This window comes from Aptenodytes patagonicus, chromosome 6 (assembly GCF_965638725.1).
Source record: "Aptenodytes patagonicus chromosome 6, bAptPat1.pri.cur, whole genome shotgun sequence".
Classification (NCBI taxonomy): Eukaryota; Metazoa; Chordata; class Aves; order Sphenisciformes; family Spheniscidae; genus Aptenodytes; species Aptenodytes patagonicus.
Genome location: NC_134954.1, coordinates 74,384,478 through 74,409,286, shown reverse-complemented (window position 1 = coordinate 74,409,286; position 24,809 = coordinate 74,384,478). Strand labels below are relative to the sequence as shown.

At 36.0% G+C, this 24,809-nt stretch overlaps 1 protein-coding gene across 34 annotated transcripts in view; it reads left to right on the top strand.

Annotated features, from left to right (window-relative positions):
- NEB (nebulin) overlaps nt 1-24,809 on the top strand; it is a 134,557-nt gene that overhangs the window by 95,108 nt on the left and 14,640 nt on the right. For 25 of the 34 annotated variants that reach the window (XM_076343159.1, XM_076343163.1, XM_076343162.1 and 22 more), the window contains 25 exons: nt 322-426; nt 1,940-2,044; nt 4,784-4,888; nt 5,066-5,173; nt 6,401-6,505; nt 7,134-7,238; nt 7,361-7,465; nt 8,061-8,165; nt 8,277-8,387; nt 8,873-8,983; nt 9,454-9,555; nt 9,680-9,778; nt 10,421-10,519; nt 13,654-13,764; nt 13,913-14,017; nt 14,802-14,906; nt 16,238-16,342; nt 17,179-17,289; nt 17,750-17,860; nt 19,403-19,516; nt 19,655-19,759; nt 20,211-20,315; nt 20,940-21,044; nt 21,868-21,960; nt 24,407-24,499. In XM_076343159.1, coding sequence (XP_076199274.1) covers nt 322-426; nt 1,940-2,044; nt 4,784-4,888; nt 5,066-5,173; nt 6,401-6,505; nt 7,134-7,238; nt 7,361-7,465; nt 8,061-8,165; nt 8,277-8,387; nt 8,873-8,983; nt 9,454-9,555; nt 9,680-9,778; nt 10,421-10,519; nt 13,654-13,764; nt 13,913-14,017; nt 14,802-14,906; nt 16,238-16,342; nt 17,179-17,289; nt 17,750-17,860; nt 19,403-19,516; nt 19,655-19,759; nt 20,211-20,315; nt 20,940-21,044; nt 21,868-21,960; nt 24,407-24,499 — 2,628 coding nt within the window. Of the gene's footprint in view, nt 1-321; nt 427-1,939; nt 2,045-2,696; nt 2,802-4,783; nt 4,889-5,065; nt 5,174-6,400; nt 6,506-7,133; nt 7,239-7,360; nt 7,466-8,060; nt 8,166-8,276; nt 8,388-8,872; nt 8,984-9,453; nt 9,556-9,679; nt 9,779-10,420; nt 10,520-13,653; nt 13,765-13,912; nt 14,018-14,801; nt 14,907-16,237; nt 16,343-17,178; nt 17,290-17,749; nt 17,861-19,402; nt 19,517-19,654; nt 19,760-20,210; nt 20,316-20,939; nt 21,045-21,867; nt 21,961-24,406; nt 24,500-24,809 lie in introns of all 34 variants that reach the window. The other 9 variants (XM_076343168.1, XM_076343193.1, XM_076343190.1 and 6 more) reach the window with 5 other exon arrangements.

The window sequence follows — 24,809 nt, the reverse complement described above, 5'->3', positions numbered from 1 at the left end:
GAGGCAAAATGATCTTTTACTTATCCCCTCTGTTCCTTGCAAAGCTGTGAGCTCCGTAGTAATTTTTCTAGTGATTCTAAGTCTAGCTTTAAAATTATGAAGATTTGAAATTTCCATTGCTTTCTTGATGTGATATTTCCATCCTGCAAACTACTATATTTACAGCTATTTTTTGTTTATAGATACGTTAAACACACATATGCAATAATTCTACCATGGTTTTGCTGCAGATTGTTTCTAAAATCATACGTTTTCATTGCCTTACCCTTCTTTGGATTAACATTGGAATATTTTTTTCTGTTTGTTTTTTTTTTTCTCCAGTGTAAGTACAAGGAGATATTTGAGAAGACTAAGTCTCATTTTAAGTATGTAGCTGACTCTCCAATTAACAAGCATTTTAAACATGCAACTCAGTTGGTGGCTGGGGTAAGTGTTAAAGGTTTCTGTAGAGTCTCATACTGAAGTAGTAAGTGTGTGTATGTTAATACGGAGTTGAAGGTTGATCTTCCTTATGAAATTCTAAATAAATCAAAATATATTCAGGCTTAAAGATGTCTTAAGGTCAGGCTAAAATCATGAAAGACAAGGTTGTTCTTATTGTCTGTCTGAGTATTAGGACAGGAAAGGTTTACAGTACCTAAAAAGTGAAATCCTGACCCCTGCTCCATTACTTTGTCATTACAAAGAAACTTCTCCTTTGCTGACTGGTAAATAAATGCTAACTTAAATAATGCTTCTTACTTAGTAACACTGATTGTTGATTGTCATGTGAAAAAGGTATAGGGAGAATCACAATTACTTTCCTGAAACATTGAAAAAAACCCAACTTCATCAGTGTTAAGAAGATAGTATTATTTCCAAAGTTACCATAGCTCTGTTTCATTTCAGATATTTTGCCTTGAATTCTCCCACTCTACTACTTACTTTTTCTTACTTTTCTCCTGTAGTGCTAAAGAAACAATAAACACAACATAGTAGCAAAGGGGGTTAATGAATGCCCCTGGGTTTAAGATTAAAATCACCAATGGAGTTTCTAGGAGTAGTGCTGTACACCCACAGGACAAAGCCCATTGAAAAGCACTGTGTTCTAGGTGAATTCTCATCAGCTTAGAGCTGGCATACCACACCAGACTCTGATGCTCTTCATTAAAGCAGTGTATATTTAGACTCTCACATCTTGGTATTTTATTCTTTTTCACCAGACATTATGTTGAATTGTTTACCTGACAGTAAATGTCTTACAGTATTACCTGTTCTAAGTAAGAAAAACTGTTTCACAACAGATACCATTCCAGTACCATTGCTATCATTTTATACTCAATTTGATAAGCAGGGAACCAGAATTTGTTATGGAAGATTGTTAGTATTCAGTCTTCTTATTGCTCAGTAGAGCAAATAAGGAAAAATTTAATATGAGAAACATAAATGAGTAAGATTTTAGCAACAGGGGCTCCATACATTGAAATGAACTTGCCTAAATGTCTTCTGTTATGCAAGTGATGTTTTTTGTGATGAGGGATTATAGTTTTTGCTTACAAAATGTCTGATGATAATATAACATTGTATTTACCCTTGCATCTCATTGTGTTCTCTTTGTACTCAAATCAAGAATCTAGTTCCATACAGAGTTGCTTCTGCAGTTATTTTTCATGAAGAAAGTAAGTCATAAAATGGCTTGTTGAAGAGTGGCAGGGATAGAATATAGGCACCCTTAAATTGTAGATTAGGCCTTCCAGTGGAAATTTAGAAATGCATATACTGTTTGGAAATATTTTCTCTCTGTGTTTTTTTTTAATTAATATATTTTTCTCTTTTGGATATGAACTTCAATCCCAGCCTTTAAATAGTCCATGTAAAGAGGTTTCAATGGTTAGAAGTATGATCTCTGTGTCTTCACTCTCTTTTAATTTGTTACACTGTATTATGCTATTCTGAGCAGAAATTATATAAAGCTGCCTATGAGAAGCTCAAAGATAGGTACAGCGTTATTGTGGATGATCCTAGGAACCTCCTGGCCAAGTGGGGGACTACACTGAGCAGTCAGGTACTGTAGGAGCACTAGCCGGTGCTGCCAGAAAGTGCCTGGTTCACTCTCAGCTGCTCTGTCTGTGTGAAATGTCTATAGCTAGCAGTATCACAGGTTTCACCTGTGATGTTGTGATGTTTTAGTTCAGTTGATCGGACAGTCTTTGTTTTGCCACCCAAAAAGAATTACTACTTTTTGAGTGAGCTAATCTTTACTGTATGTACTTTCATATATTGTGCATCAATTGACATCAGAAATCTAATGCCTCTTGAAGTCATTGGAGAGGTTTTAAAAAAAATGCATGTTGTATCATGCATTTACTTTTTATTACCTTTCTTTTAATGACCTTTACAAACATTATCTTCTTACTCATTACTCAAGCAACAGTGATGTATTTGGCATTTGAGTGCCCTCACCTTAATCTATACTTTACTTTTATCTCCCAAAAAATATTTTCACAATTTCCTTAATGGGATAGTATGCAAATCTTTTAATATATACTCTTGACATTCTTAATTATATAGATGTAAGTTGTATGCACATCTGAATGAATACATATAGTACCTGGCCTAAATCTCTCCACTCTCAAAGTGTCTGGGATCTAGAGCTGTGTTGTTGTTTATGGTGTTCACAAGGCTCTTTTGTGCTTCGTTGCCATTTGCATGAACAGAAAAAATATAAATCCTTTGCCAAGATGCTCCTGCAACATGGATGTAATGAAATTCTGAGGCCAGATATGCTGACAGCACTCTACAACACATACTTATGGAGCCAGGTAATATGAAGAACTGCTGCTGTAGGAGACATTATATATACAAATTAGCTGCTTGGACTTCTAATATATGCTGCTTGGGAGTTCTCTAAATTTCTATAGATATCAGACTCCAGAGTTCTGTTGATGTGTTTAACGCTGGCTATGATAAAATATTTTTGAAAACAGAATATCTGAAACAATATTTACTGTAACTTGGACTTCACTCAGCTCAGGCTGATCTTGCCTGCATTTTCTCCTTTCATTATAAATAATTGTTATATATACTTCTATATAATATTTCACATACTTACATAAAGAGCAATTTTCCATACATTTAAGATATTGTATGTTAGCTGTTCCTGATATTTTCCTAAACAAATTCTCACTCTGCCACCATTTCTTGGACTGACCACCCCTCACAACACAAGTCCCTTAATTCAGTATGCACGTGAGGAAGCAATTTGGCGAGTAGATTACAACATTTATCTACCACTCTACCTGAGAATGGTGTCAGACTGTGCCTAGATACAGAACAGAGTCATGTCTCAATTCTAAGTGCTCTTAGAAATGGTATAGGTGCATAGGTCTGTAGTAAATCATGTTTTCATCAATTTCTTTCTCTACCTACTGCTTTTGAGCAAGGCTAGCAAAGCAGTCCTCATGCAGTCATATAATACAGTTTATTAAAAAAAATACTCTCTCCTTTTGCCAGTTCTAATAAGAATCAGAAGGTAGAAAGTGAGTATGATTCATCTATTTGTTCATACAGACCAAAGAGCCTAACTATTTATATTTCTGATGATATAAAAGAAAGCCTGTAATGACTCTGATATTATAGTGAAGAATTTATTTTCCATATTCTACCTTAATTTGATCTGGATTCTAGCATATATATTTTGATTGTACCAGTTGGATGAAAATGTGGCTTATTAAATAACTGGTACATATTTATTTCTGCTCTGAAATCACAGCTGCTAGCAGTAACCTTACTCTTTTCAATGGTAGAAATGATTCCTGACTGGGCCAGGTGAAACAGGCATATAACATTTAAATTATAAACTGGAAATGCAACAGTAGAAAACAATTACATGAGAGGGAGGGGGTGTTCTTTGTTACTATTAGCACAGTTAACAAAATTCTTCAGTAATAAGGTACTGAAGGGTGTTTACTAGACATTTTTGTTCAATTTATCCGTGGATTTCTATTATCTCATTAAAAATTCCTTGCAGGTAAGTTTGAGTATGTTTTGAAGAAAAAAAAAAATAGCACTCTGCCTGACCTGCATGTTCATCTGAGTTGACTTCATGTTATGATTTGTTGTTTGTATATAATTTTTTATATTTTGTCTGTCATAGTCCTGTTTCAAAAGCATGGTTTTATTTTCTGATGCAAGATAGAGCATGAAAGTTCTTTTTTAAAAACGTGTTCTAACCTCTTCCACCTGCCCTCAGGCTGTCTACAATGAATTATCATTCTTGGTGTACAGTCTGTTCTCACTGAATTCTGTGAAAACAGGTTTAGAGTCCTGAGTAGGGATCTTTAAGATCTTTAAGAAAGAAATTATCAAGATACAAATTCTGCTATCAGAGCCTTTAAAATAGCCTGGCATTATGACATATTCAGTGGATGTTTTTATCTTTTACTGTGTAAGATGTTTTACGTTTCTCTTCATTTGATGAATATTTAAAAATGAGATATTGTCCAGTTATGAATTTTAAAAGTCACTGATCTGCTGAGATTGCTTTTTTAGCTCAATCTTGGAGATTTAGGATAGAAGTGAAGCTTTTACACTCAGTGAAATAGATGTGAAATTAATCACACAAATAGATAGCCAGCCTCTTAGGCAAATAAGGGGTTTGCAAAGTTTAGCTCACTGTGCATGTTCAGCTTTCATGGGCTTTGGTGGAAGGATTTTGCAGTTTTATGCGTGAATATAAACATATCTCCTGAAGATGTTTTGTCTTGGTTTGTCTGGTTAACATACGCTCTTTCCCAATCACCAGGTTGAATACAAAAAGGACTATGAAAAGAAGAAAGACAAGTATACTATGGTTGTGGATACTCCAGAACATTTAAGGACTACAAAAGTCAACAAACAGATTAGTGATGTAAGTGTGGTCAGTCCCTTTCAAGCATACCTCCTTCTCTGAATTCAGACCTTTGAAGTGTGATAATTAAGAATATGGCATTTTCAGTTGTCCATTATACAATGTTTCTCATCTTGATTTTTTCAATTGACACCAATAATGTCAAGAAATAATATAATCTATAATTTTTATCTTCAGATTATTTACAAGTTGGAATATAACAAAGCGAAGCCTAAAGGCTATACTACAATCCATGATACACCTATGTTATTGCATGTGCGCAAGGTCAAGGACAGAATAAGTGATGTAAGTAAATTATCTTTGTCTGTGGTATCAAAAAGACACATAATTAACTTTTTACTTTGATATGCAATACTTTAAACTCATATGTAATACTGTCATTAAAAAATAGCTTCTTGTTAGAGTGTATTGGTTTTGTTTGCATGTAAAACTCCATATGTACTTAATGCTTTTTCAAAAAACACAATAGAGTATGAAAGTGTTCAGGAAGTTTTTTTGTGTAATGTTCTTCTGTAGCTCTTGGAACATTTTTGCTGGGGTAGAGCAGCCCTCACTAGTAATAAAAGCTGTGAGCTGGAACTGGTATCTAATTAAAGCATGGATTTGGGGAGTTTGTTTCTGGGTTTTCTTCCTCTGTTGGCTAGTGGCTTTTGTGGAGCCTTGAATAAGGTACTTAATACATTACTGTGTTTATTCATTTCTTCTATGGATATTGTGAATATGTAAGGTAAATATTCTGATCTAAAATAAATACGTTTTTATTATGGGGCAATGGAAGGTTAAAAAGAAGAGAGAGAAAGGAATGTGAAGTGGCTAGAATAATGTCATAGGATTTGGGAGTCCTGGTCCTAATTCCTCCTCCTACCGTAGGCTTTCTCTCTGAGCTTTGTTGTTCCTTAGATAGCCATAAATAAAATGAGGATACTAGCACTTCCGTAACTCAATATAGTACTGTGAGAAGAAGTAGCGTGAAAGTCATTCAGATGCTACATGGATTATTTATATAATGACTAAATCTAGGAGAAAAAAAATAACCATATTATCCAGATACTGATGTGGATCATTAAGAGACAAAGGTGTTCAAAAGCGATCTTGAATTGAAGTACTTTTTTTCTGTTCTAAACTGAGTGTTGAATTTGAGATTGTATAAAGGAATATTCAGAAAACATTGAATGTGCCTATCAGAACATGTTTCTTTAAAGCCTTTCTATTAGGTGCAAAAAACTAGAAAGAGGCAGAATTACTGTGTAGATTTTGTTAAGTTGTAGTCTGTGCTTCACAGTGAGTTATACCTGCTACATTTTCTATTTAAAGAGAACTGCTGCTGAGGAGGACCATTCTTTCAGGCAGATGGTTGATACCAAGTTGTATTGATATAATTTCTTTTTCTTCTGCTAAGATTTTATCTTGACAGGAGCAATCTTTAATATTATGGTTTTTCATATTTTTATGCTTTTCTTGTTGACAATGATATTATCTTTGTAAACATTTTTTATGTTTGTCTTTCTTTAGCTGAAATACAAAGAAGTGTATGAGAGGAATAAATCTCACTGCAACGTCGTAGCAGATTCAGTTCATATTAAGACTCCAAGGCATGCTTACAAGCTAAACAGCAATGTGAGTTCAGTTTTATTAATATTTTAATTTTATTATGGATAGTGTTTGGGACTGGCAATGGAGACCACGAGAAATTATTTTCAGTTCCAGTGAAATTTTTTGAGCTTGGACATTGCTTCTAATTCTTATGCTGCTTGAATAAAATATATATTAATTTATTTCATACTAAAGTGCTCACTCTTGCAAGTTGTCCTTGAGGTCACTTGAGGTCCTTGCATGTCACACATCTACTGTTCTTCTAGTCCCCCTCTGTTTTCCTGACAGAGACATAACTGTCCCAGAAATTCTCTGTGACAAATTAAGTGCTTCATGGGAAGCTCTCCTGTGGCCCAACATCCACTTCAATAGGCAAGGAACTGAAAGCACTCACCTTCTTCAGACTCATGACATCTTTTCAGTCATTCATATTCCTTTCTCCACCTAGCAGTGGAAAAACTAAGTAAATGGACTCCCACTGGATTGCACATGATTCAGAGGAAAGCCATAGTCTGATGTAGATGCACTTTCTTACCTCTTCTCTCTTAAATTGGTGCAGACTGAAAGAGAATTTGCATCTGTATGAATGTCACGTGTAAAGTACACAACTTCCAATTAACTTCTTTTATTCTTGTTGTTTCACTATAAACAGCTGGATTATAAGAAGAAATATGAAGCAGCCAAGGCCCGTTGGCACTGGATTGCTGATAGGCCTGACTTTGTTCAAGCAGCCAAGTCGTCTCTGCAACAGAGTGATGTAAGAAAATTAGAACAAACTGAATACTCCCTTTCCCCACATCTCTCATGTTCAGAATAAAAAAAAAAAATGTAGAAGATTTGAGACTCTCTTCTTTTACTTTTTATTTTTTCTTCCTGCAGTATGAATACAAACTGGACCGGGAATTCCTAAAGGGATGCAAACTCTCTGTCACAGATGATAAAAACACAGTATTGGCCTTAAATAATGCCATCTTGGCGAGTGATGTAAGTACTTGGAACACTCACTTTTTTGTTCTACTAGAACTTTACTTACTACATAAACTACCTTATTGGAAATATGATTGGATTAAGAAGGAAGCTTTGAAAAGCTGTTCTCAGTCTCACTTCATTATTTGATTTGACATGTTTATTTCATTAACAAATTGGCAAAATCTGAATAAATTTGGTCTTGTGAATGTCACTGGCCTAGTTCATGGATTAAGTAAACATTCAAAGTTAACAGTGCCTGAACACCCTAGACCTTCAGTATATCTCTGCATTCCTGTTATTGACATGAAAATATTATCTGGAGAAAACAACAAAAAAAGCTGCAGGTGTAACTTGTGCATAACACAAAGTATCTTTAATAACTACTAACAATATATGGAATATTAATTCAATATTCCATATATTAATAAAATTCCAAGTGAGAGCCGTAGGAATATATAGACTGGAATGAATTTATCTTGGAAAACATCAAAATATGGGATTTTCTGCAAACCTTTTCACTAACAAGCAGGCACAACTATACTAATTTCTTTTTAAATTGCCACAAGACAAGATACACATTGCTTAAAATGGTATCTTTTCTTCCTGCTAGATAAAATACAAAGAGAAGCACAACAAAGCTCGAGGAACGTACCTTGTCGTTCCAGATACACCTCAGATCCTCCTGGCTAAGAATGTCAGCTCTCTTGTATCTGAGGTAAAACATCGGAGAGTTATTTGTTCATTTTCACTACATCCTTTTAATATGGGGGGGGAGGGATGGGGCTTGCATTGCTGTTTTTTACCTATTTTTATTCTGTGCTTTCAGAACAAATACAAAGAACATAGCAAGAAGCAGCTTCCACGTGGGTCTTACACAACCCTGCCAGAGACACGAGACACTGCTCATGTGAAAGAGGTGACCAAGAATGTCAGTGAGGTACGTAACTAGTGTGATAACAATTTGTGGTGAGATTTTACCTGCTGCCTATAATTGATTAGACTGTTGCATGTTTTAGTATACATGCAACACATTTAGAGTCTCATCATAAAATGCCCAAGGAGTCAGGAAAGATTAATTACTACCAGAATGAGACTTTAACAAAGAGCTAAACACATTTTATTGGGAATCTGTTGAAATACTCTGGAGAAAAGTGACAGGCTGGAGTGCTAACAGGTGTCTTTAATTCAGATTTTATTTTTCATAGAACACAGTTTAAACACAAATCATTATCTCCAAATAACAAGCTTTTGTAATCTAAAGTGCAAATTATGACAAACAAGCTGGGGACCATACATTTTGAGACTGAGGAGACTGCATTTTATCTGCCTTAGCAGTTTCAGTGAGCTTATTTCCAAGTTTCAGTAGCATTTACCTCTATGTAAAATTAAAAAATCACACATGGCCCTTTTTGCTCTTAACAGACAAACTATAAAAAGAAGTTTGTGAAGGAGAAAGGCAAGTCTAATTATTCTGTCATGCTGGAGCCTCCTGAAGTGAAACATGCCATGGAAGTTGCTAAAAAACAGAGTACAGTAAGTTTGTCTTGTCTTTCCATGAATTAAGTAGCTTGTGTAAGCAAATTCAATCAAAGTCAGCTGGCAAAAACAAAAGTTCACATACTTCTGGATTTCCTCCCAGCCTCCATGTTCAGGTGTAATTCTGAAAGATAAAGGTGCAAATATTTACAAATGTAAAATTGCACTGAAATAAAAGGTTTCTTTGAAAAGCATATTTCTACTTAATCACATGGTAGGATTTAAAGTAATCTAGTGCATCACACCTAATAATTTTTTTCATTCCTTCAAATACAGGCAGAATTGCACATGCTTATTTCTTCATTTGTAGACAACTTGCAAAACCAGATTCCCAAATCCATTCCTTGTGAAATTATTTAAAAAAAACCTATGCACTTTCCCAGCAACATTGTTGTGTCCTTATTAGATATATTGCTCATGAACAAACCTCAGTAATTTTCTTTCCTCTGTCTATCATCACGGATTAGATTGAATACAAGAAAGATGCCAAGTCAAAGCTCCACTACACACCTATAGCAGATCGACCAGATATTAAGAAGGCAACTCAGGCTGCCAAGTTAATTAGTGATGTAAGTGTTTTCTAAGTCTTCTGTATAATTCTTTAGCAGTAATTATACTATTAAAACCAGTGTCAGTAAAATAATTAAAAGGGAACGACATCACTACTAAGCTATACTTTTTTTTCTTTGTTAGATTGAATATAAAAAGCGTGGAGAAGCTGGCATTGGCGTAACCATGCTGGGACGTCCAGATATTGAACTGGCAAAGGAGGTGTCCAAGCTAACTAGCCAGGTAATAATAAAAAGTTGGTGAAACTGTGAAGCAGTGAGAGAAATGAGACATGATATTAACTTATAGAGTAATACTAATATTATAACTGAAATTATTCTAGATTAGGGGATAGGGGAATATTTTAAAGGGAATGTGTTAAAGTAAAAATTAAATCCCAATGCAAGGTATTTCTTTGTTAAATAAACTTTTCTACTGACTTACTAAATGTCAGTAGTGGAGGTATAGAATCTCCTTAAAATGGCACCATGACAAGATCTTTTAAATACTAAGGCTGAAGTGTTAGCCATGGTCTCTTTTTTTTAGCTTTTCTGGGTATTGGCTTTAAAAGAAGCAGCCTTTTACCTAACTCTTATTATCCATCCTTTATGAGATGGGCATTCAGGTTTTTTCAGCCACTTTCTTTCTATTTTGTGCCTTTAAAAGAATCTTCTGTTTTGAAGTTAGTATGTTATATTAATAGAAGCTTGCTTACTTTTATACTATGGTCATGTTCTCCGATCAGTCTGAAGCACATGCTTGCTATTTTCTGTGACAATTTTTTCCACCAGGACCTCAGTTCAACTTGGTTCTTTCTCACCATTTCATGCTTTAATCCTGTCATTTTTTGCATTTCTGCTCTTGCTGTCTTGCTACGCGTTGTAGGCAGAATACCTCAAACGACATATGAGAGGGCATGGAGCTGCATCTTATGATACCCCATGGATGAGAACCTTTAAGAAAGCTAATATGCTAAGTAGTCATGTAAGATAATTTTAAGTGACACATCTGGGAATGCCATTTTTATGCACCTGTCTCTTGCTTGCATATTATCTTACAATTCCAAGCTGTTAAAGGGTTTATGATGCACCAGTTGCACTGGATCTTTTTGTGTCAAAGGTGTTGAATGTAGCAAAACTTGTGAGACTGCTCAGTTAGATGTGACCACCTTTTTTTTGTGTCTGGAAAGACAGTGCATGGGAATTCTGTGGGTGGGGAATTTGTCTGTTTCAGAAACGCCACATGAAGCTTGAAACATTATTATGCCCTTCATAATGGTTTTGGAACTTCCAGTGGTTTTAACGGAAGTTTTCCAATGCACTCATGCAATGTGAAAACTCACCTTTTTCACCCAAAAAACCCTAAAAACAGACATATAAGCTTGAGCTGGTTTTCCTGAAACTGCAAAAAATGTAAACATGTGTATGACAAACCCGAAAAATGGTGCTGGTAATTTTCTGTGAACAGTCATACCATAAGCATAACATTCACGCTAGAACTTCATTTTGACTATTCAAACTTCAAACTTCTATTTGAACTTCATTTAAACTATTCTGTTTATATTGTGCTGGAATGGCATAATGGAAGCATAGTGTATGACTGAAATCAGCCCCAGAGCCTCTGAGAAGTGCGATTTGAGGGCACATAGTTTCTTATATTTCTTGCCATCTCAAAACCTTTGGAAAATAGAAAAACTATGGCTGCATAGCAGTTTTTGAAGTGACAGCAGACAGATCTGTGCCATTTCAGTTTTGCACATGTATTTCCAAATGAAAAAAAGGGGGATTATGATTTTTCCATGTCTCGCCATGACTGCTGCACGTAACTGTCGCATGTTTGAATGTCAGCCACTGTGTTTGTCAGGAAAAACAAGTCTTTTCAGTAGAACCAAGGATTCTTAAACTGAACAATTGAAATACAAGAAAAAGAAGAAGTTATGTTTATTGCTGTTCAGTGATGAGATCCTCCTTTTCCATGCTTTTGCTCCAACGCTAGCCAGTTCTCCTCTTAGTCTTATAAACATGTTTTGATGAGATTATTTTGGTCCTGAGAGAAAATTAACTATTGTAGAGGCAGTAATGGAGCAAAGAATAATTGGCATAATCTTCAATTTTTTTTTTCTCTTAGACATTTCTTCTCATAAACTACTTCTTTATGAAGCATTATGTCCAGTTTGTTTATCCAGTTGCCTTTCTTTAGTTGGATTTCATCTGCCTGTCTGGCATGCTTGCTTTTAATTTTGCATAGATCTTCCAGTAACATTTCTTCTGGGCTTAAAAAAAGTGAACTCTTTGGCATGATGGTCTGATCTTGATCATATGTTGCATAGCTTGCAAAACTTAACAGATTCTAGTACACTTCTGCTTGATTTTAATTTTTGTGAGGTCAGAACCAACACTGATTCCTCTATGTCAAAAATGTTGATATTCTTTGTCTTCCTAGAGCAGCTATATAATTTGTGCATTTGCCTGTTTCACTGTGTGTTTTATCTGAATGTTGGCGTATTTTGCAAAGCAAAAGAGCAACAGTGGTATCCAGCATGAACCATATGGTGCTGTATGGATAAGAATATGACAATGAATTCGAAGTGTAAAATGTGATTGTGGAATGTGATTTAATTCTGCGTTCAATCATCTTTCTTTTCTTACTAATATAAAGTTATCTGTTTACATTTCTGTAATTGTCATAAAAAACCCTCTTGCAGGAGTCAGCTAGAGTTAAGTTGAGTTCCTCAACTTAGTTATCGGTTCTTCAGTATTTTATTTCTTTCATTTCAATTTTCACATAAATATTGCTTGGGACATCAGTTTTTTTTCTGAAGAACCATTAATCCTTTTTCCTCATCAGCCACAGTCTTATGTTTTCTGCATGCTTTTTGTAAGTATTATCTTGGTTCAGAAAGACTGATGACGGTTGTTTAGTTCTTGTTCTTTACACCAGGGATGGGGGTTGCTAGCTTATTTAGTATAAAGTGTCTCCAAGGAAATGTGGACTGGTAAACAGAAAGAAATGTTGCCTCACTTGTTTCCAGACCAGGCAGAATACTACTACAGGGAAGGCATGACAAATCCTCAGAATTTTTCTACTGATGTTTACTCTAATGGTGATGAGCATACATACTAACTATGGGATCCATTTCGAGAAGCCAGAACTTAATCTTTAATACTTTGAGTTTTTCTTGCACTCTTAGTAACTCTTCTGAAACAGTTTTATGCATCTCTGATAGCAAAAAAGGTAATAAACCCAAAATATTCCTAATGGAACCGTCCCTTTTGTAGGTTTACAAGAAATAGTGAGGGATTAGCCTTTAGCTGCACCTGCAGCAGTGGGATGGGGCAAGTCATGATGAATGAAGGACTTGCCCTCATTTAAGTCATTAGCAAAACTCTCATTCCTTTCAACATTTCTGTGCCTTCAGCCTGGGTCTGCTGGAATATTATGGCTTACGTCGCTATGGTTTACCTTGCTGATGCTAATGTGGTTTGGAAGTGTTACTAAGCCTCTTGCGTAATCTAATTTCTGATAATTAATTGTATCACTATTCTGTTTGTGATCATTAACATCCTTCTTCATCTCTGATTTATACAGAACACAATATGTGTATAACAGTATATGTAAAAGTATTTGATATATTGCCATCTTCAGTGCTAGTGTGTCTTGAGGTAGTTTTTAAAGCTTATATTTCTCCAAGAGGTACATAAAAAGTTCTTTTAAATACTCTTTATGCTTGTGTCAGTTTTTGTCTCTTTGTGAAATAGGGTATCTTTTATCTATGCACGGTTCCCATCAAGTGAAAAATTCTTCATCTCTGAGGGTCAGAATTTAGCTGTATTTTGTCAACGTACTTCTCTTGATTATGTCTGTTATTTTTACAATGAGGAGATGTAACCTGTGCACTGAAAGAAAAATTGCAAGTGGTATTTTGTAAATACAGATGTAGATTTTCTTTCCATGTCAGGTCATCCTTAAAATAGCCTTTATTCCAGTGGATGCCTTCAAGTTACTACATTTCCATTCTTCTGCTTACTATCAGCATTGAAGTAGGGTCTCTTTGCTTTCTGCAGCCAAACAAGTGAGTACTCAAGAACAGTTGTAATACCTGGTTGTTTTTTAATTAGGTGAAATACAAGGAGAATTTTTCCAAAGAGATGGGTAAAAAGCCAAAGTATGATTTAAAGGAGGCTAAAATCTACAAGACAATGAAAGATGCTCACAACATGGCTAGTGAGGTACGTTTACTTGTGCTTTTCCTCTAGGGAAATTAAAAGTTTCAAATTTCTTTAACAAAGACCTCCTTTATGTTATTAATACATTCAACATCACAGATTTTATTAGCAGTCTCCTTTTCTAATGTTGTTTGTCCTTTCTTACCTGCAGGTGAAATACAAGGTGGATTTAAAGAAGCTTCATAAGCCTGTCACAGACATGTCTGAATCGCTGATCATGAACCATGTCCTGAGCACAAGCCAACTTGCCAGCGCTGTAAGCTTATTAACTAATCCCAGATCCATTTGATTTTTCCATTACTGCTGATTCCACTCTGAATTGATCTCTGCTAACTGTTTCTGTAACAAGTACTCCCTCTGTTATTGTTGATGGGACATCACCTGGTAGTGATCTCTTCCTCTACTTTCTAATGATTATTTCCTAGTTAACTAGCAACTTTGCCACATTTGTCCTCTGGGAAGTGAAATCTTTATTAGCTGTAGAACTGCTAATATTTTAAATCCTCTAATAATTTTTAGTGAATTGATCCTTTATTACATTTTAACTGATTGCATCACACTAACAAATACTATTTTCTTCTTTTTTTTTCTTTTTTCTTTACTGCTTACTATATTTAAATTTTTTTTTTTGTCTGGTTTTTTCATTTCATATTTATGTTTAACATCCCCCTGTTGTAGATGTACAGAATTATGCCTAACAACATACTTGATAATTTTACTGAGAAAAGACAAAAATCATTATTGCCTGGTACAGCCTTTTTATGTATCCACTGTGTTTTCTTTTTTCTTTTTCTTTTTTTAATCCTGGTTTTGAAAAAATCTTTGTTGCAATCAAAATGGTCAAAAAAAGATAACTGTTCACCACATCTTTAGAAGTGATATCTGATACTGGGAGTTAAACTTCTTGGTTTTGTTTTGCTTTTTGTATTTCTAATTTCTCTTTGATGTTCCATTGAAGTGTTGCTTTGATTGGACCTAAGAAGTAAATTTGCTGAGGGATTTTTTTTTTATTGAGATGATTTTTGACACCTTCCCTTCAGTACCAGTACAAGAAGCAATATGAGAAGAGTAAGGGTCACTACCATGTGGTGCCAGATAATCTTGAGCAGGTTCATCTAAGGGAGGCATCAGAACTACAGAGCCACGTAAGTTGGTCATGTGTTTCTCATTAACCCCACTCACTGAGTACCAGTCTCCATCACTGAAGTCATCCTAGCAAATTCTCCAGTATAAAACAATCTCTCTGCCTATCTGCTTTATAAACACTGCACACCTGAGTAAACAAGTCAATGAGAAATATTTGCACATTTGCAAGTTTAGAACACATGTAAAATATCTGTATGATTTCTTCATTCTAGAGTAGATCTCAGTTACTTATGTCTGTTGTATATGGATCTTTTTAGACAGCATAATACATTTATCAGGGTGATTTTGTCTATAGGAAAAAGGACCTGGTAATCACAGAAACTGGAAATTGAAAGAAGTAGGGTTGCTGCTGACAGTATATTTTCAACTGCTTTATCCATTCTAGCCTCAAGTGATACAAAGGAGACCTCTGCATTCCTTTTCTGCATCCAAAATTGCTTTAACCAAAACAATACCTAGTGCTGCTATTAAATGTGTCTGACATTTTTTCCCTCTGGAACACAGCAAATGGTGAATCATTCCAGAGAAATTCATACTCTGATTTGGCCTCTAATCCTCTCTATTCCAGGTTCTATTCCAGGTATTTGTTGACTCTAAAGCAAGAGAGAAATTACTGCTAGAACACAAAGGGCCATAGTTATTGTTCTGCTGCATGGCATGGAAGAGCAAAAAGGTTACACAGCAAAGGACTATAAGGAAATGGTTGTTAATCAGCTTGTAGTTAAAGTTTAAGTCACTACTTGTTGCTCCAGTTTGAGATCAGGATTTGTCTCAGCCAAAGACATAGCACTACCTCATGCAGCAGTCTGAAAATTGATGCCCTAAAGGCTGGATGCTATAACTTGAAGCAAGAATATCTTCATCCTTGTGGACATTTTACTTCCTGGACACTCAAAGCACAGAATTAGTTAGCAAGTCACTAAACTGCATCTTTTCAAGCCCTGCCACTAACACTCCAGCAATCCATTAACATGTAACTGGCTGAACTCAGCCAGGGTCATGAGCAGTCTGAGTGCCTTCAAGTTAGATTTTTACAGCTACCTGTCTTCCTTCTTGTGATCAGTAAATTCTTGAAATCTGACCTGCAGATTCTTATTCTTATTCTCTGCAACAGGAAATAAATCAGCAGTAGTTTAGGCCACACACATTTTGCTGCAAGCCTGACCTTTGATTTTACATTTTATGGTCAATAATATGGATTTCAGGAAGGTAAACAGTATTAGACATTAATTTTTTACCACAGATCTCTTGACTAAAGTAGGCACATACTAGTCGATGAATTGGTTCTTTGATTATTTAGGGGGGTAACTTTTTTTTCTTTTCTTCTCAGGTGAAATACAGAGAAAAGTATGAGAAGGAGAAAGGAAAACCTATGTTGGACTTTGAAACTCCAACATATCTTACTGCAAAGGAATCTCAGCTCATGCAGAGTGAGGTACAGTTAAAATCAATACTGGTGGACTAAAAAACTTTAACATTTATTTTTTATAGTTAAACTTTCACAGTGATTTAGACAGGCAATTATACTTGCATCTTGTGCATGCTGATATATCACATTTCTTTATATTGATTATGAAATACTACATTTAAAATTCATGAAGCTTTCCCGTGTCACGATGAAGTGTATATTATCTGTAATTTTTCATCAAGAAGCTATCAGTAAATGAAGCTTAAGCAAGTCTTTGAGTCTTTAGAAGAAATTTAATACGAAATACATTTCGCTTAAACTTTTGCAACACTAGTATAGTATGTGTGTCGGTATACACAGAAAGTACCCTGATTATTCTTTTCACCTCAGAACTCTATTTTTGAGAAACCCATTTATTTCCTGTTTGTCTCTACTGTCATAGTGTTCTTTGCTGACCTGTCATTCTATTTCCTCAAGCAGTTCTTTTCTGTTTGTTTGAAGTATAATCTTGATCTGTCACAGTTGAAGACCTATACATGCTGAAAAACAGTTGTATAAGGCCATTAGTCATTATGTTTGAGTGATTCCATTGAATGTTTTCTCTGCATATACAAATAAGTAGGAAAAGAAAAAAAAAAAAGGCTGGGTCAGGTCATATTTCCATTGAAAGTAATGAGCTGTTTCATAGGCTTTCGTAGAAACAAGATGTATTGCTTTAGGTGCCCACGGCATTGACTGTAGCAGATTGTCATTGTGACATTAATACCAAAACACTGCTCCATCCTCCCCGTAGTTTTTCACGTAATTAAAAATAATGTAATAAATATTTGCTATTTTGCTTTTTTCCTTCTTACTCTCATTAGAAAGAATATAAGAAGGACTTTGAAGAGTCCATTAAGGGCAGAAACCTTACTGGCTTGGAGATTACACCATCCTTATTACATGTCAAATATGCAACCAAAATAGCAAGCGAGGTAGGTAGCAGTTATTCTGTGCTTATTTCCTCTGTCAAGTTAAATAATTCCACTAAGTATTTTCAGCAGCATTTCTTCTTCACCACTTTCTTTTTCCTAACCATTCACATTAAGCATGTTTACATATATTTTGTGTTGTGATCTAATTTGCTGTGGACATTTATTTCATTGCTAGTTAACTGTATTCATATTTACTGTGTCCCTTTCTGACATTCATCAGCCTAACTGTTCCATAGCAGGGTGTATATGTGTGTGCCTTTGCAATTTATCTTGAACAATATTTACTATACTCTATTCCGTTGCAGTAGTTCCTACATAACCCTATATGATATTCTTTGTTGTTTTAAAAAAAATATTTTCTCTTTTGGAATTTTTTTTTTTTTAATTTTTGCAAGAAATTTGTAGAGTGTAGAACTCTCTTTAGTCTGGCTTTGCAGTTTTCATTTTCTTTCTTCTGCAGAAAGAGTATAGGAAGGATCTGGAGGAAGGTGTCAAAGGTAAAGGACTAACAGCTTTAGAGGAGACTCCAGACATGTTAAGAGCGAAGAATGCAACTCAAATCCTGAACGAGGTATGTCAAAAGCTATTTGGAAAATACCTGAGTGGATGTAACAGCCTCCAACTGATAAATGCTTATGGCTATATAACACTAGTATTAACTTTGTCATTCCCCAGTGGCATTGGGGAACATTAACTTTGTCATTCCCCATTCAAGCTCTTGAGTAGAGAGAAAAAAAGAATGTGTATGGGTGACTAAGGATAAAACTGGGAGCCTGAACTTTTAAGTGAGTTCTTTTCTGGCTTTGCAGTTACTGTGAGGAAAATAGGTGGGAAACAGGTGCTGCGATCAACAGTCAGATCAGTTGAGAGAGAGACTAAACCAGCATTGTGATGCAGCAAGGCTAAGCATAGGAACCAGAGGTGTCAGTTTTGTAAACTAGGCATCTTAGGTTGGGAGCAGTTACCAAGGATTAGGAACTAAGGACCAAGGCTGAGGAAACAAAAAGCAAAGTGAGAGATCAGAAAGGGATTACAATGAGGGAACCAGACTGGCATACTTCTGCTTTGGGAAGTGTGCTGTGCAGCAAAGAGCTCTTTTTGAATGCTTCATGCTTGATGGATGAGTCAGAAATACATGCTCATGAACAGTTCCCCCTGCCCAGGACTGGTGCCCAGTTGGCAACTGCAGGACTGATGGCCAAGGCAGTCTTCCCCGCTTTGATGGAGAGAGGTGGCCAGCAGATAGTCAGGATGCAAACCTAACAGCCACTTTATTTATGTGGTGGACTACTATAATAAATATTTCATAGCGATTGTTTTCATAGGATAAGGTTAGCTCATATTTTAAGAGCCTTAACATCATCGGGCTGAAAGCTGAAAAAAGTAACTTTTTAGTGTTACTTATGATTTTGCTTCTTAACAAAATAGTCTTAAGATAAGCATCCTTACTGACAAGAGCATTTTGTACTTAGTAGTGCAGAGTTTTTGAGTTATTCAAAGAGCCTATATTTTATTACCAGAATATTAGACATATTCAGCTAAGTTCAGCAGAGTTGGCATAGAGAGGTATGAATTATACCAATCTATAAAAAATAAATCTTTTAGACCTTAGTGGAAGATCTCTTTGGGAAGAGTGGCTGCTGCAGCACTGAGTTTTTAGGGAGGGTATTCATTCCAAAGGGTCCAAAACATCACAGAGAATCCTGACATCTTGGATTTTTTGGACATGCTCAGTGTGAAACGTCTGTGACCACTCTTCACTACCACATGCATTTCACACACTGCTCGCTCTCTGTCGCTTCTCTTCTGTACAAGTTATTGTTTTGCACCGATCACCTAAAGGAACTTACACTCTGAGATTACTAGTGTGAGAAGGAAGAGTGACCATAATACAGCTGGCCTGTAGTGTGTTCCATTTACTGCTGGAGTAGGGCTGTTTGTTCTCAAGAGTTAAGTCATAAAGTACACATTTTAATGACATCATTTGTGTGTTTAATTGTGAATTTATATTAGTAGTATTCCTATTTTGTGGTGTGATCATGAAACTATCTGAAGTTGCTAAAGGTATTGCATTCACATTGACAAAGAATCTTTTTACTGTCTTCATCTGCAGAAAGAGTATAAAAAAGCCTTGGAATTAGAAATCAGAGGAAAAGGTCTGACAGAACTGGCTTTGGAGACACCAGATTTTGTGAGAGCAAAGAATGCCACTGATATTGCCAGCCAGGTCTGTGTGAATATCTCATATGTCACATCTGATGTCTTCTTTAAAGGAAAATTTATTAACAGTTTTTTCTGGTTAAACCAAAAGAAAATTGTTGTCAAGATATGATTAAGGCACCTAAATGTGAGCTTTCCCCAACAGATCAAATACAAACAATTGGCAGAAATGGAGAAAGCCAACTACACCAGCGTTGTTGATACTCCGGAGATTATTCATGCCCAGCAGGTCAAGAACCTTTCAAGCCAGGTATCTTGAGTAAAGCAATTTAATCATTGTTCATGTGCGAACCTCGAGTGCATACTAATTTGGAGCACCAAAATAACTACCTGTCACAACATTCAGGAGATACACCAGAAAAACAAATTTCTCTAGAGCTGTGTTGTGGCATCTCTTATTTTGAAATTCCACTTCAATATTGAAATTAATTTATTTTAATACTGTATAAAATGAAACAATAATTTCTATTGCTTTTGCAATACCAAAGCTAATTTTGTTCTAAGTAGATTTAGCTTAATTTTCCTATTCCTTAGTAACCTAACATTTCAAATAAATCTTACACAGAGGCATAATTTGAATTTATATCAGACAGAGAAGTATTCACATTTCCATAAAGGTGGTCATTATGCAACAATAAGTGATGCCAGATTGTTTATTACGGCTTTTGTATTAATGGAATATATTTTGTATTTTCTATCAGAAAAAGTATAAGGAAGATGCAGAAAGGACCATGCCATACTATGTGCCTGTAGCAGACACACCAGAAATGCAGAGAGTCCGTGAGAATCAAAAGAACTTTAGCACAGTACGTATATAAATAATAATTGCTGTTACTGTCAACTAATAAAAAATGTTCAGCTTTTTTTCATTTAATAAGGTCCCGATGTCACACTCTAATCCCAACTAGGCTGCCTTTATATTCTCAGGGATCTTCAGTTAGAGGGTCCACTATGTATGCAGCAGCCCACTTATGCATTACACAGGAAACCAAAATGATTCAGCAATTTTCTTGAAAAAAACTTCCTGCTGCAGTGCTTTGACAATTCCTTTGCAAGTAATAGAGAATTACACTTACAGAAGTTGTCTGTTGTCAGTGGGACTACCTGCAAGACTGTATGGTCAGTAACAGAACTCCACAATCTGACTTAAAATCTTTAACCTTCATTGTTGAGGCTTAATTGTTTTAGATACAATCTGGCACCTTTCAAGATTTTTCAGTGAATCTAGTTAAGGATCTCCTATTGCTAATTTAAATGAGAATACTTGTAACTGTGGTACATCTTTATATCACTAATGATGGTGTTAAAATGACCTCCTTATAAGGTGTACTTGAAAATATTTTTTTCCCTCATCTTCAAACAAAACTCTGTGCGTAAATTTTCATGGCATAGAGTCAACATTTGACATTTTACTTTAACTTTTTCAACAGCTTCAGTATCAGTGGGACCTACAGAACAGTAAAGGAAAAGTTACAGTTGTACAAGACACACCAGAAATGCTGCGTGTGAAAGAAAACCAGAAGAATTTCAGCTCGGTATAGTTATTTTCTGTTTTCAGTTCTCATTCCAAAAAATACGGTTTACTATGTTTAATGAAATAACTATTTTTGGCTCTTATCTTACAGGTACTTACGTTCTTGATCTGCTTAAATGTGTATAAGAACTTTTTCAAACAAAACTAATTTTATTCTAAGCAGATTTAGCTGGTTTTTGCTACCTCTTTTGATCTACTGTTTTTTGTGGAGCGCCCTGATTGCACACTTTCACTTGTACATAGCTGTAATATAGTTAAACAATCAATCCTGTACTTAAATTGGTATTACTAGTATCTACCTTTCTTTTGTCCTGTTACCATGTAAGTAGTGTATTCTTGTTGTGTTGCAACTGTCTTCTTGCAGTGAAAAGTGAACTGTCTGCCTGATTTGTTTCACGTTTCATATATTACCATGAAGTGCCTAAAGTCTGCTGTATCATTTTGCCACTAGCACCATTAGCATAGTAAGTAACTAAGTGGAAGACATTTGTGTAAAACATAATAAAACAAATTAGAACAAAGGGAACAAATTAGAACAAATACTAGTCTTCAATCCTAAAATTAGCCTACAAATGTTTTGACGTTCAACTTAAAATGCTTGACTACATATATAAATGATCAGCCCCTTTTTTGCATGAACGGCACTCGTAGTAGGACAGACTGCAGATAGGCAATAAGGCAGTGACTGGAGATAATCCTCCAAGTTGGCTTTCGGCCTGCACTGTTGTGTACAAATCACTGTCATGAGCCTGTATTCACTCTCTAGAAGAAATAATGTTGTGTTTTGTATGCTTAACCTTGTTGTCTTCATTCTAAATGTTAAGATTTTATATAAAGAAGATGTTGGAACTGGAACTACTATTGAAAAGACACCAGAGATGCAGAGAGTTAAACAAACCCAGGATGCAATTAGCTCGGTACAAAAGAATTGATTTTTAATACTCTACCAGTGCTAATTCAACTTGAAATAATAATTTTTTTCCCCTTCTTATTTCCTTAAATGTTGCTAACAGTGGCTTGGCAATAATCCATCCAGCTAAGGGTTACTTTCTAAATGTTTTTGCCTGTTGTTACTTAAACAGTAATCTTTCTAATGATTAACATTTCAATTTATTACTTACAATCCATTTCTAAAACATGAAAGCTCTTGCCATCATTTTTAATCTCATCGCAAACACAGTTTATTTGGCACAGAATCAAAGAGTCATTTAGGTTGGAAGGGTTCTCTTGAGATCATCTACTCCAACCCCATTGCCCAAGCAGGATCAGCTAGAGCAGGTTGCCTACGATCATGTCCAGTCAAGTTTTGCAGTCGAGTTTTGAATATCTCAAAGGATATTGTGGAGACTCCCTGGGCAACCTGTTCCAGTGTCTGACCACCCTCACAGTAAAAAACTGTTTTCCTGTGTTCAGATTGAATTTTCTGGTTTTTTAATCTGTGGCCATTGCCTCTTGTCCAGTCACTGAGCGCTACTGGGAAGAGTAGCTCCCTCCTCTTCATTCCTTCTCACTGGGTATTTATACACATTGATAAGTTCCCCCCCGAGCCTACTCTTCTCCAGGCTGAAGAGTCCCAGCTCTCTAAGCCTCTTCTCATATCAAAGATGCTCCTGTCTCTTGCTCATCTTTGTGGCCCTGCACTGGACTTGCTCCAGTAAGTCCGTATCTTTCTTGTACTGGTGAGCCCAGCACTGGACACAGAACTCCAGATGTGGCCTCACCAGTGCTGAGTAGAGGGGAAGGATGACCTCCCCTGACCTGCTGGCAGCGCCCTTAATGCAACCGAGGATGTCGTTGGCCTTCTTTGTCATAAGGGTGCATTGCTGGCTCACAGTCAGCTTGTTGTCCACCAGGTCCCCAAGGTCCTTCTCTGCAAAGCTGTTTCCCAGACAGTCAGCCCCCAGCATGTACTGGTGCCTGAGGTTATTCCTCCCCAGGTGCAGGACTTTGCATTTCCCCCTGTTGAACTTCAGGAGATACCTCTCAGCCCATTTCTCCAGCCTGTCGAAGTCCCTCTGGGTGGCAGCACAACCCTTGGGTCTATCAGCCAATCCTCCCAGTTTTGTGTTCTCTGCAAACTTGCCGAGGGTGCACTCTGTCGTGGCATCCAGGTCACTAGTGAGGATGTTAAACAGTATTGGCCCCAGTTGTGACCCCTGGGGTACACCACTGCTGACTTGCCTCCAACTGGCCCTTGTGCCACTGATCAAAATGCTCTGGGCCCGGCCGTTTAGCCAGTTTTCAGTCCATGTCACTGTGCACTTACCTAACCCAAACTTTGTTAGCTTGTCTGTGAGGATACCGGGGCAAACGGTGTCAAAAGCCTTACAAAAGCATGTCTCATAAAGCTTTTATATAAAAAATTGTAACACTCTAAAATTGGAATAATTGTATGTATTACTTTTCTTTCGAAACCTGTAAATCTTTTTCATGCTTTTTTTGAATGCTGACATCATTTCAGTATAAAAGATACTAACATTTCAGCCAATTTGTTTCATGCATAGTATGTTAAATATGTTCTTGTGAAATGCTATTCTTTTTTTCTGTTATGCTAAAGTAGAAATGCAAATAGCACTGTAATTGTTAAAATGTTGTATGATGACTCTCACCTTTGGATATGATAGATTTTTACAAATCAAAAATTCTTTCATTGGTAGAAAGACCAAACGGTATCAGGTTCAAAGGTATTTACACTTGTTTTTAGAAAACCCTTTTAGTAAAGTGCCATTCACAGTGACATCTCATCAACAGCTAAAGTCACCTTCTAACAGATTTCTTGTAAAGATGATGGGAATACTTTAACAGCAACTCTCTGCTCATGTTAAAGCCAATGAGATCTTTTAAACTTTCAGTCTTCTCGAGATCAGGATAATGCTCTTTATGTATCCACATATGACTCTAGGTGCCTATTTCACATTAGGCTAAAATTTTTAGAAATTATTTAAAATTTTTAGTATCACAATTTTTTGGAACACAGTGTAAGAAACCTTGAAATGGTGCAGTTGTTATAAATCAGGGGGTTTGTTCTTGCTGAAATTAAGCTCCTGGGAGATGTTAGATACCCAAATTTTAAGTTTCAGTTGAAAAAATCTGGCTCAAACAAGACTCTGCTTTTTTACCCTGAGCTGAGTTATTGTTAAACTGCTTTGTAGAAGTGTGGCAGAGTTAGCTATCAGATAACTAATAGAAGGCTCCTTGATGATTTCCTCCTATCAGAATACATTTTGTACCTGAGATCTGAATGAGTTTGTAAAGTGTAAAGGACCTGTGTTTCTTTATTCATGTAACTTCTTACACATACCTGCGTCAGCTGTGCTTTAATGTAAGTCCTTTTACTTCTTTCTGATGTCTGCATCTTTGTAGATTAAATACAAGGAGAATATTGGAAAAGGAACTCCAATTCCTGATCTCCCAGAAGTGAAACGTGTCAAGGAGACACAGAAGCACATCAGTTCGGTAATGGCCGATATTTTCTACTTACCTATATACTCATGCAGAGCTCAAGCTCCAAACTTTGGTAGTGTTTGTGGGTATTTTTTGTTGAAAAGAGAACAGATCTCTTAAATCCCTATATTCAGCAGCAGGAAGTTCAAATATCTGAATTTTGCAGTGATCATTACAGTCAGCCACTTCCCTGTATTACTTCTGTGATCTTTTCTAAACACAGAACTAGAAGCAAAAAAATACCCAGATGGTGTCTTACAATTAGTCTGAAAAAAATGGATCAGCTAGAGAGAACTTTGTGGAAAAAAATAATTGGAGCCTT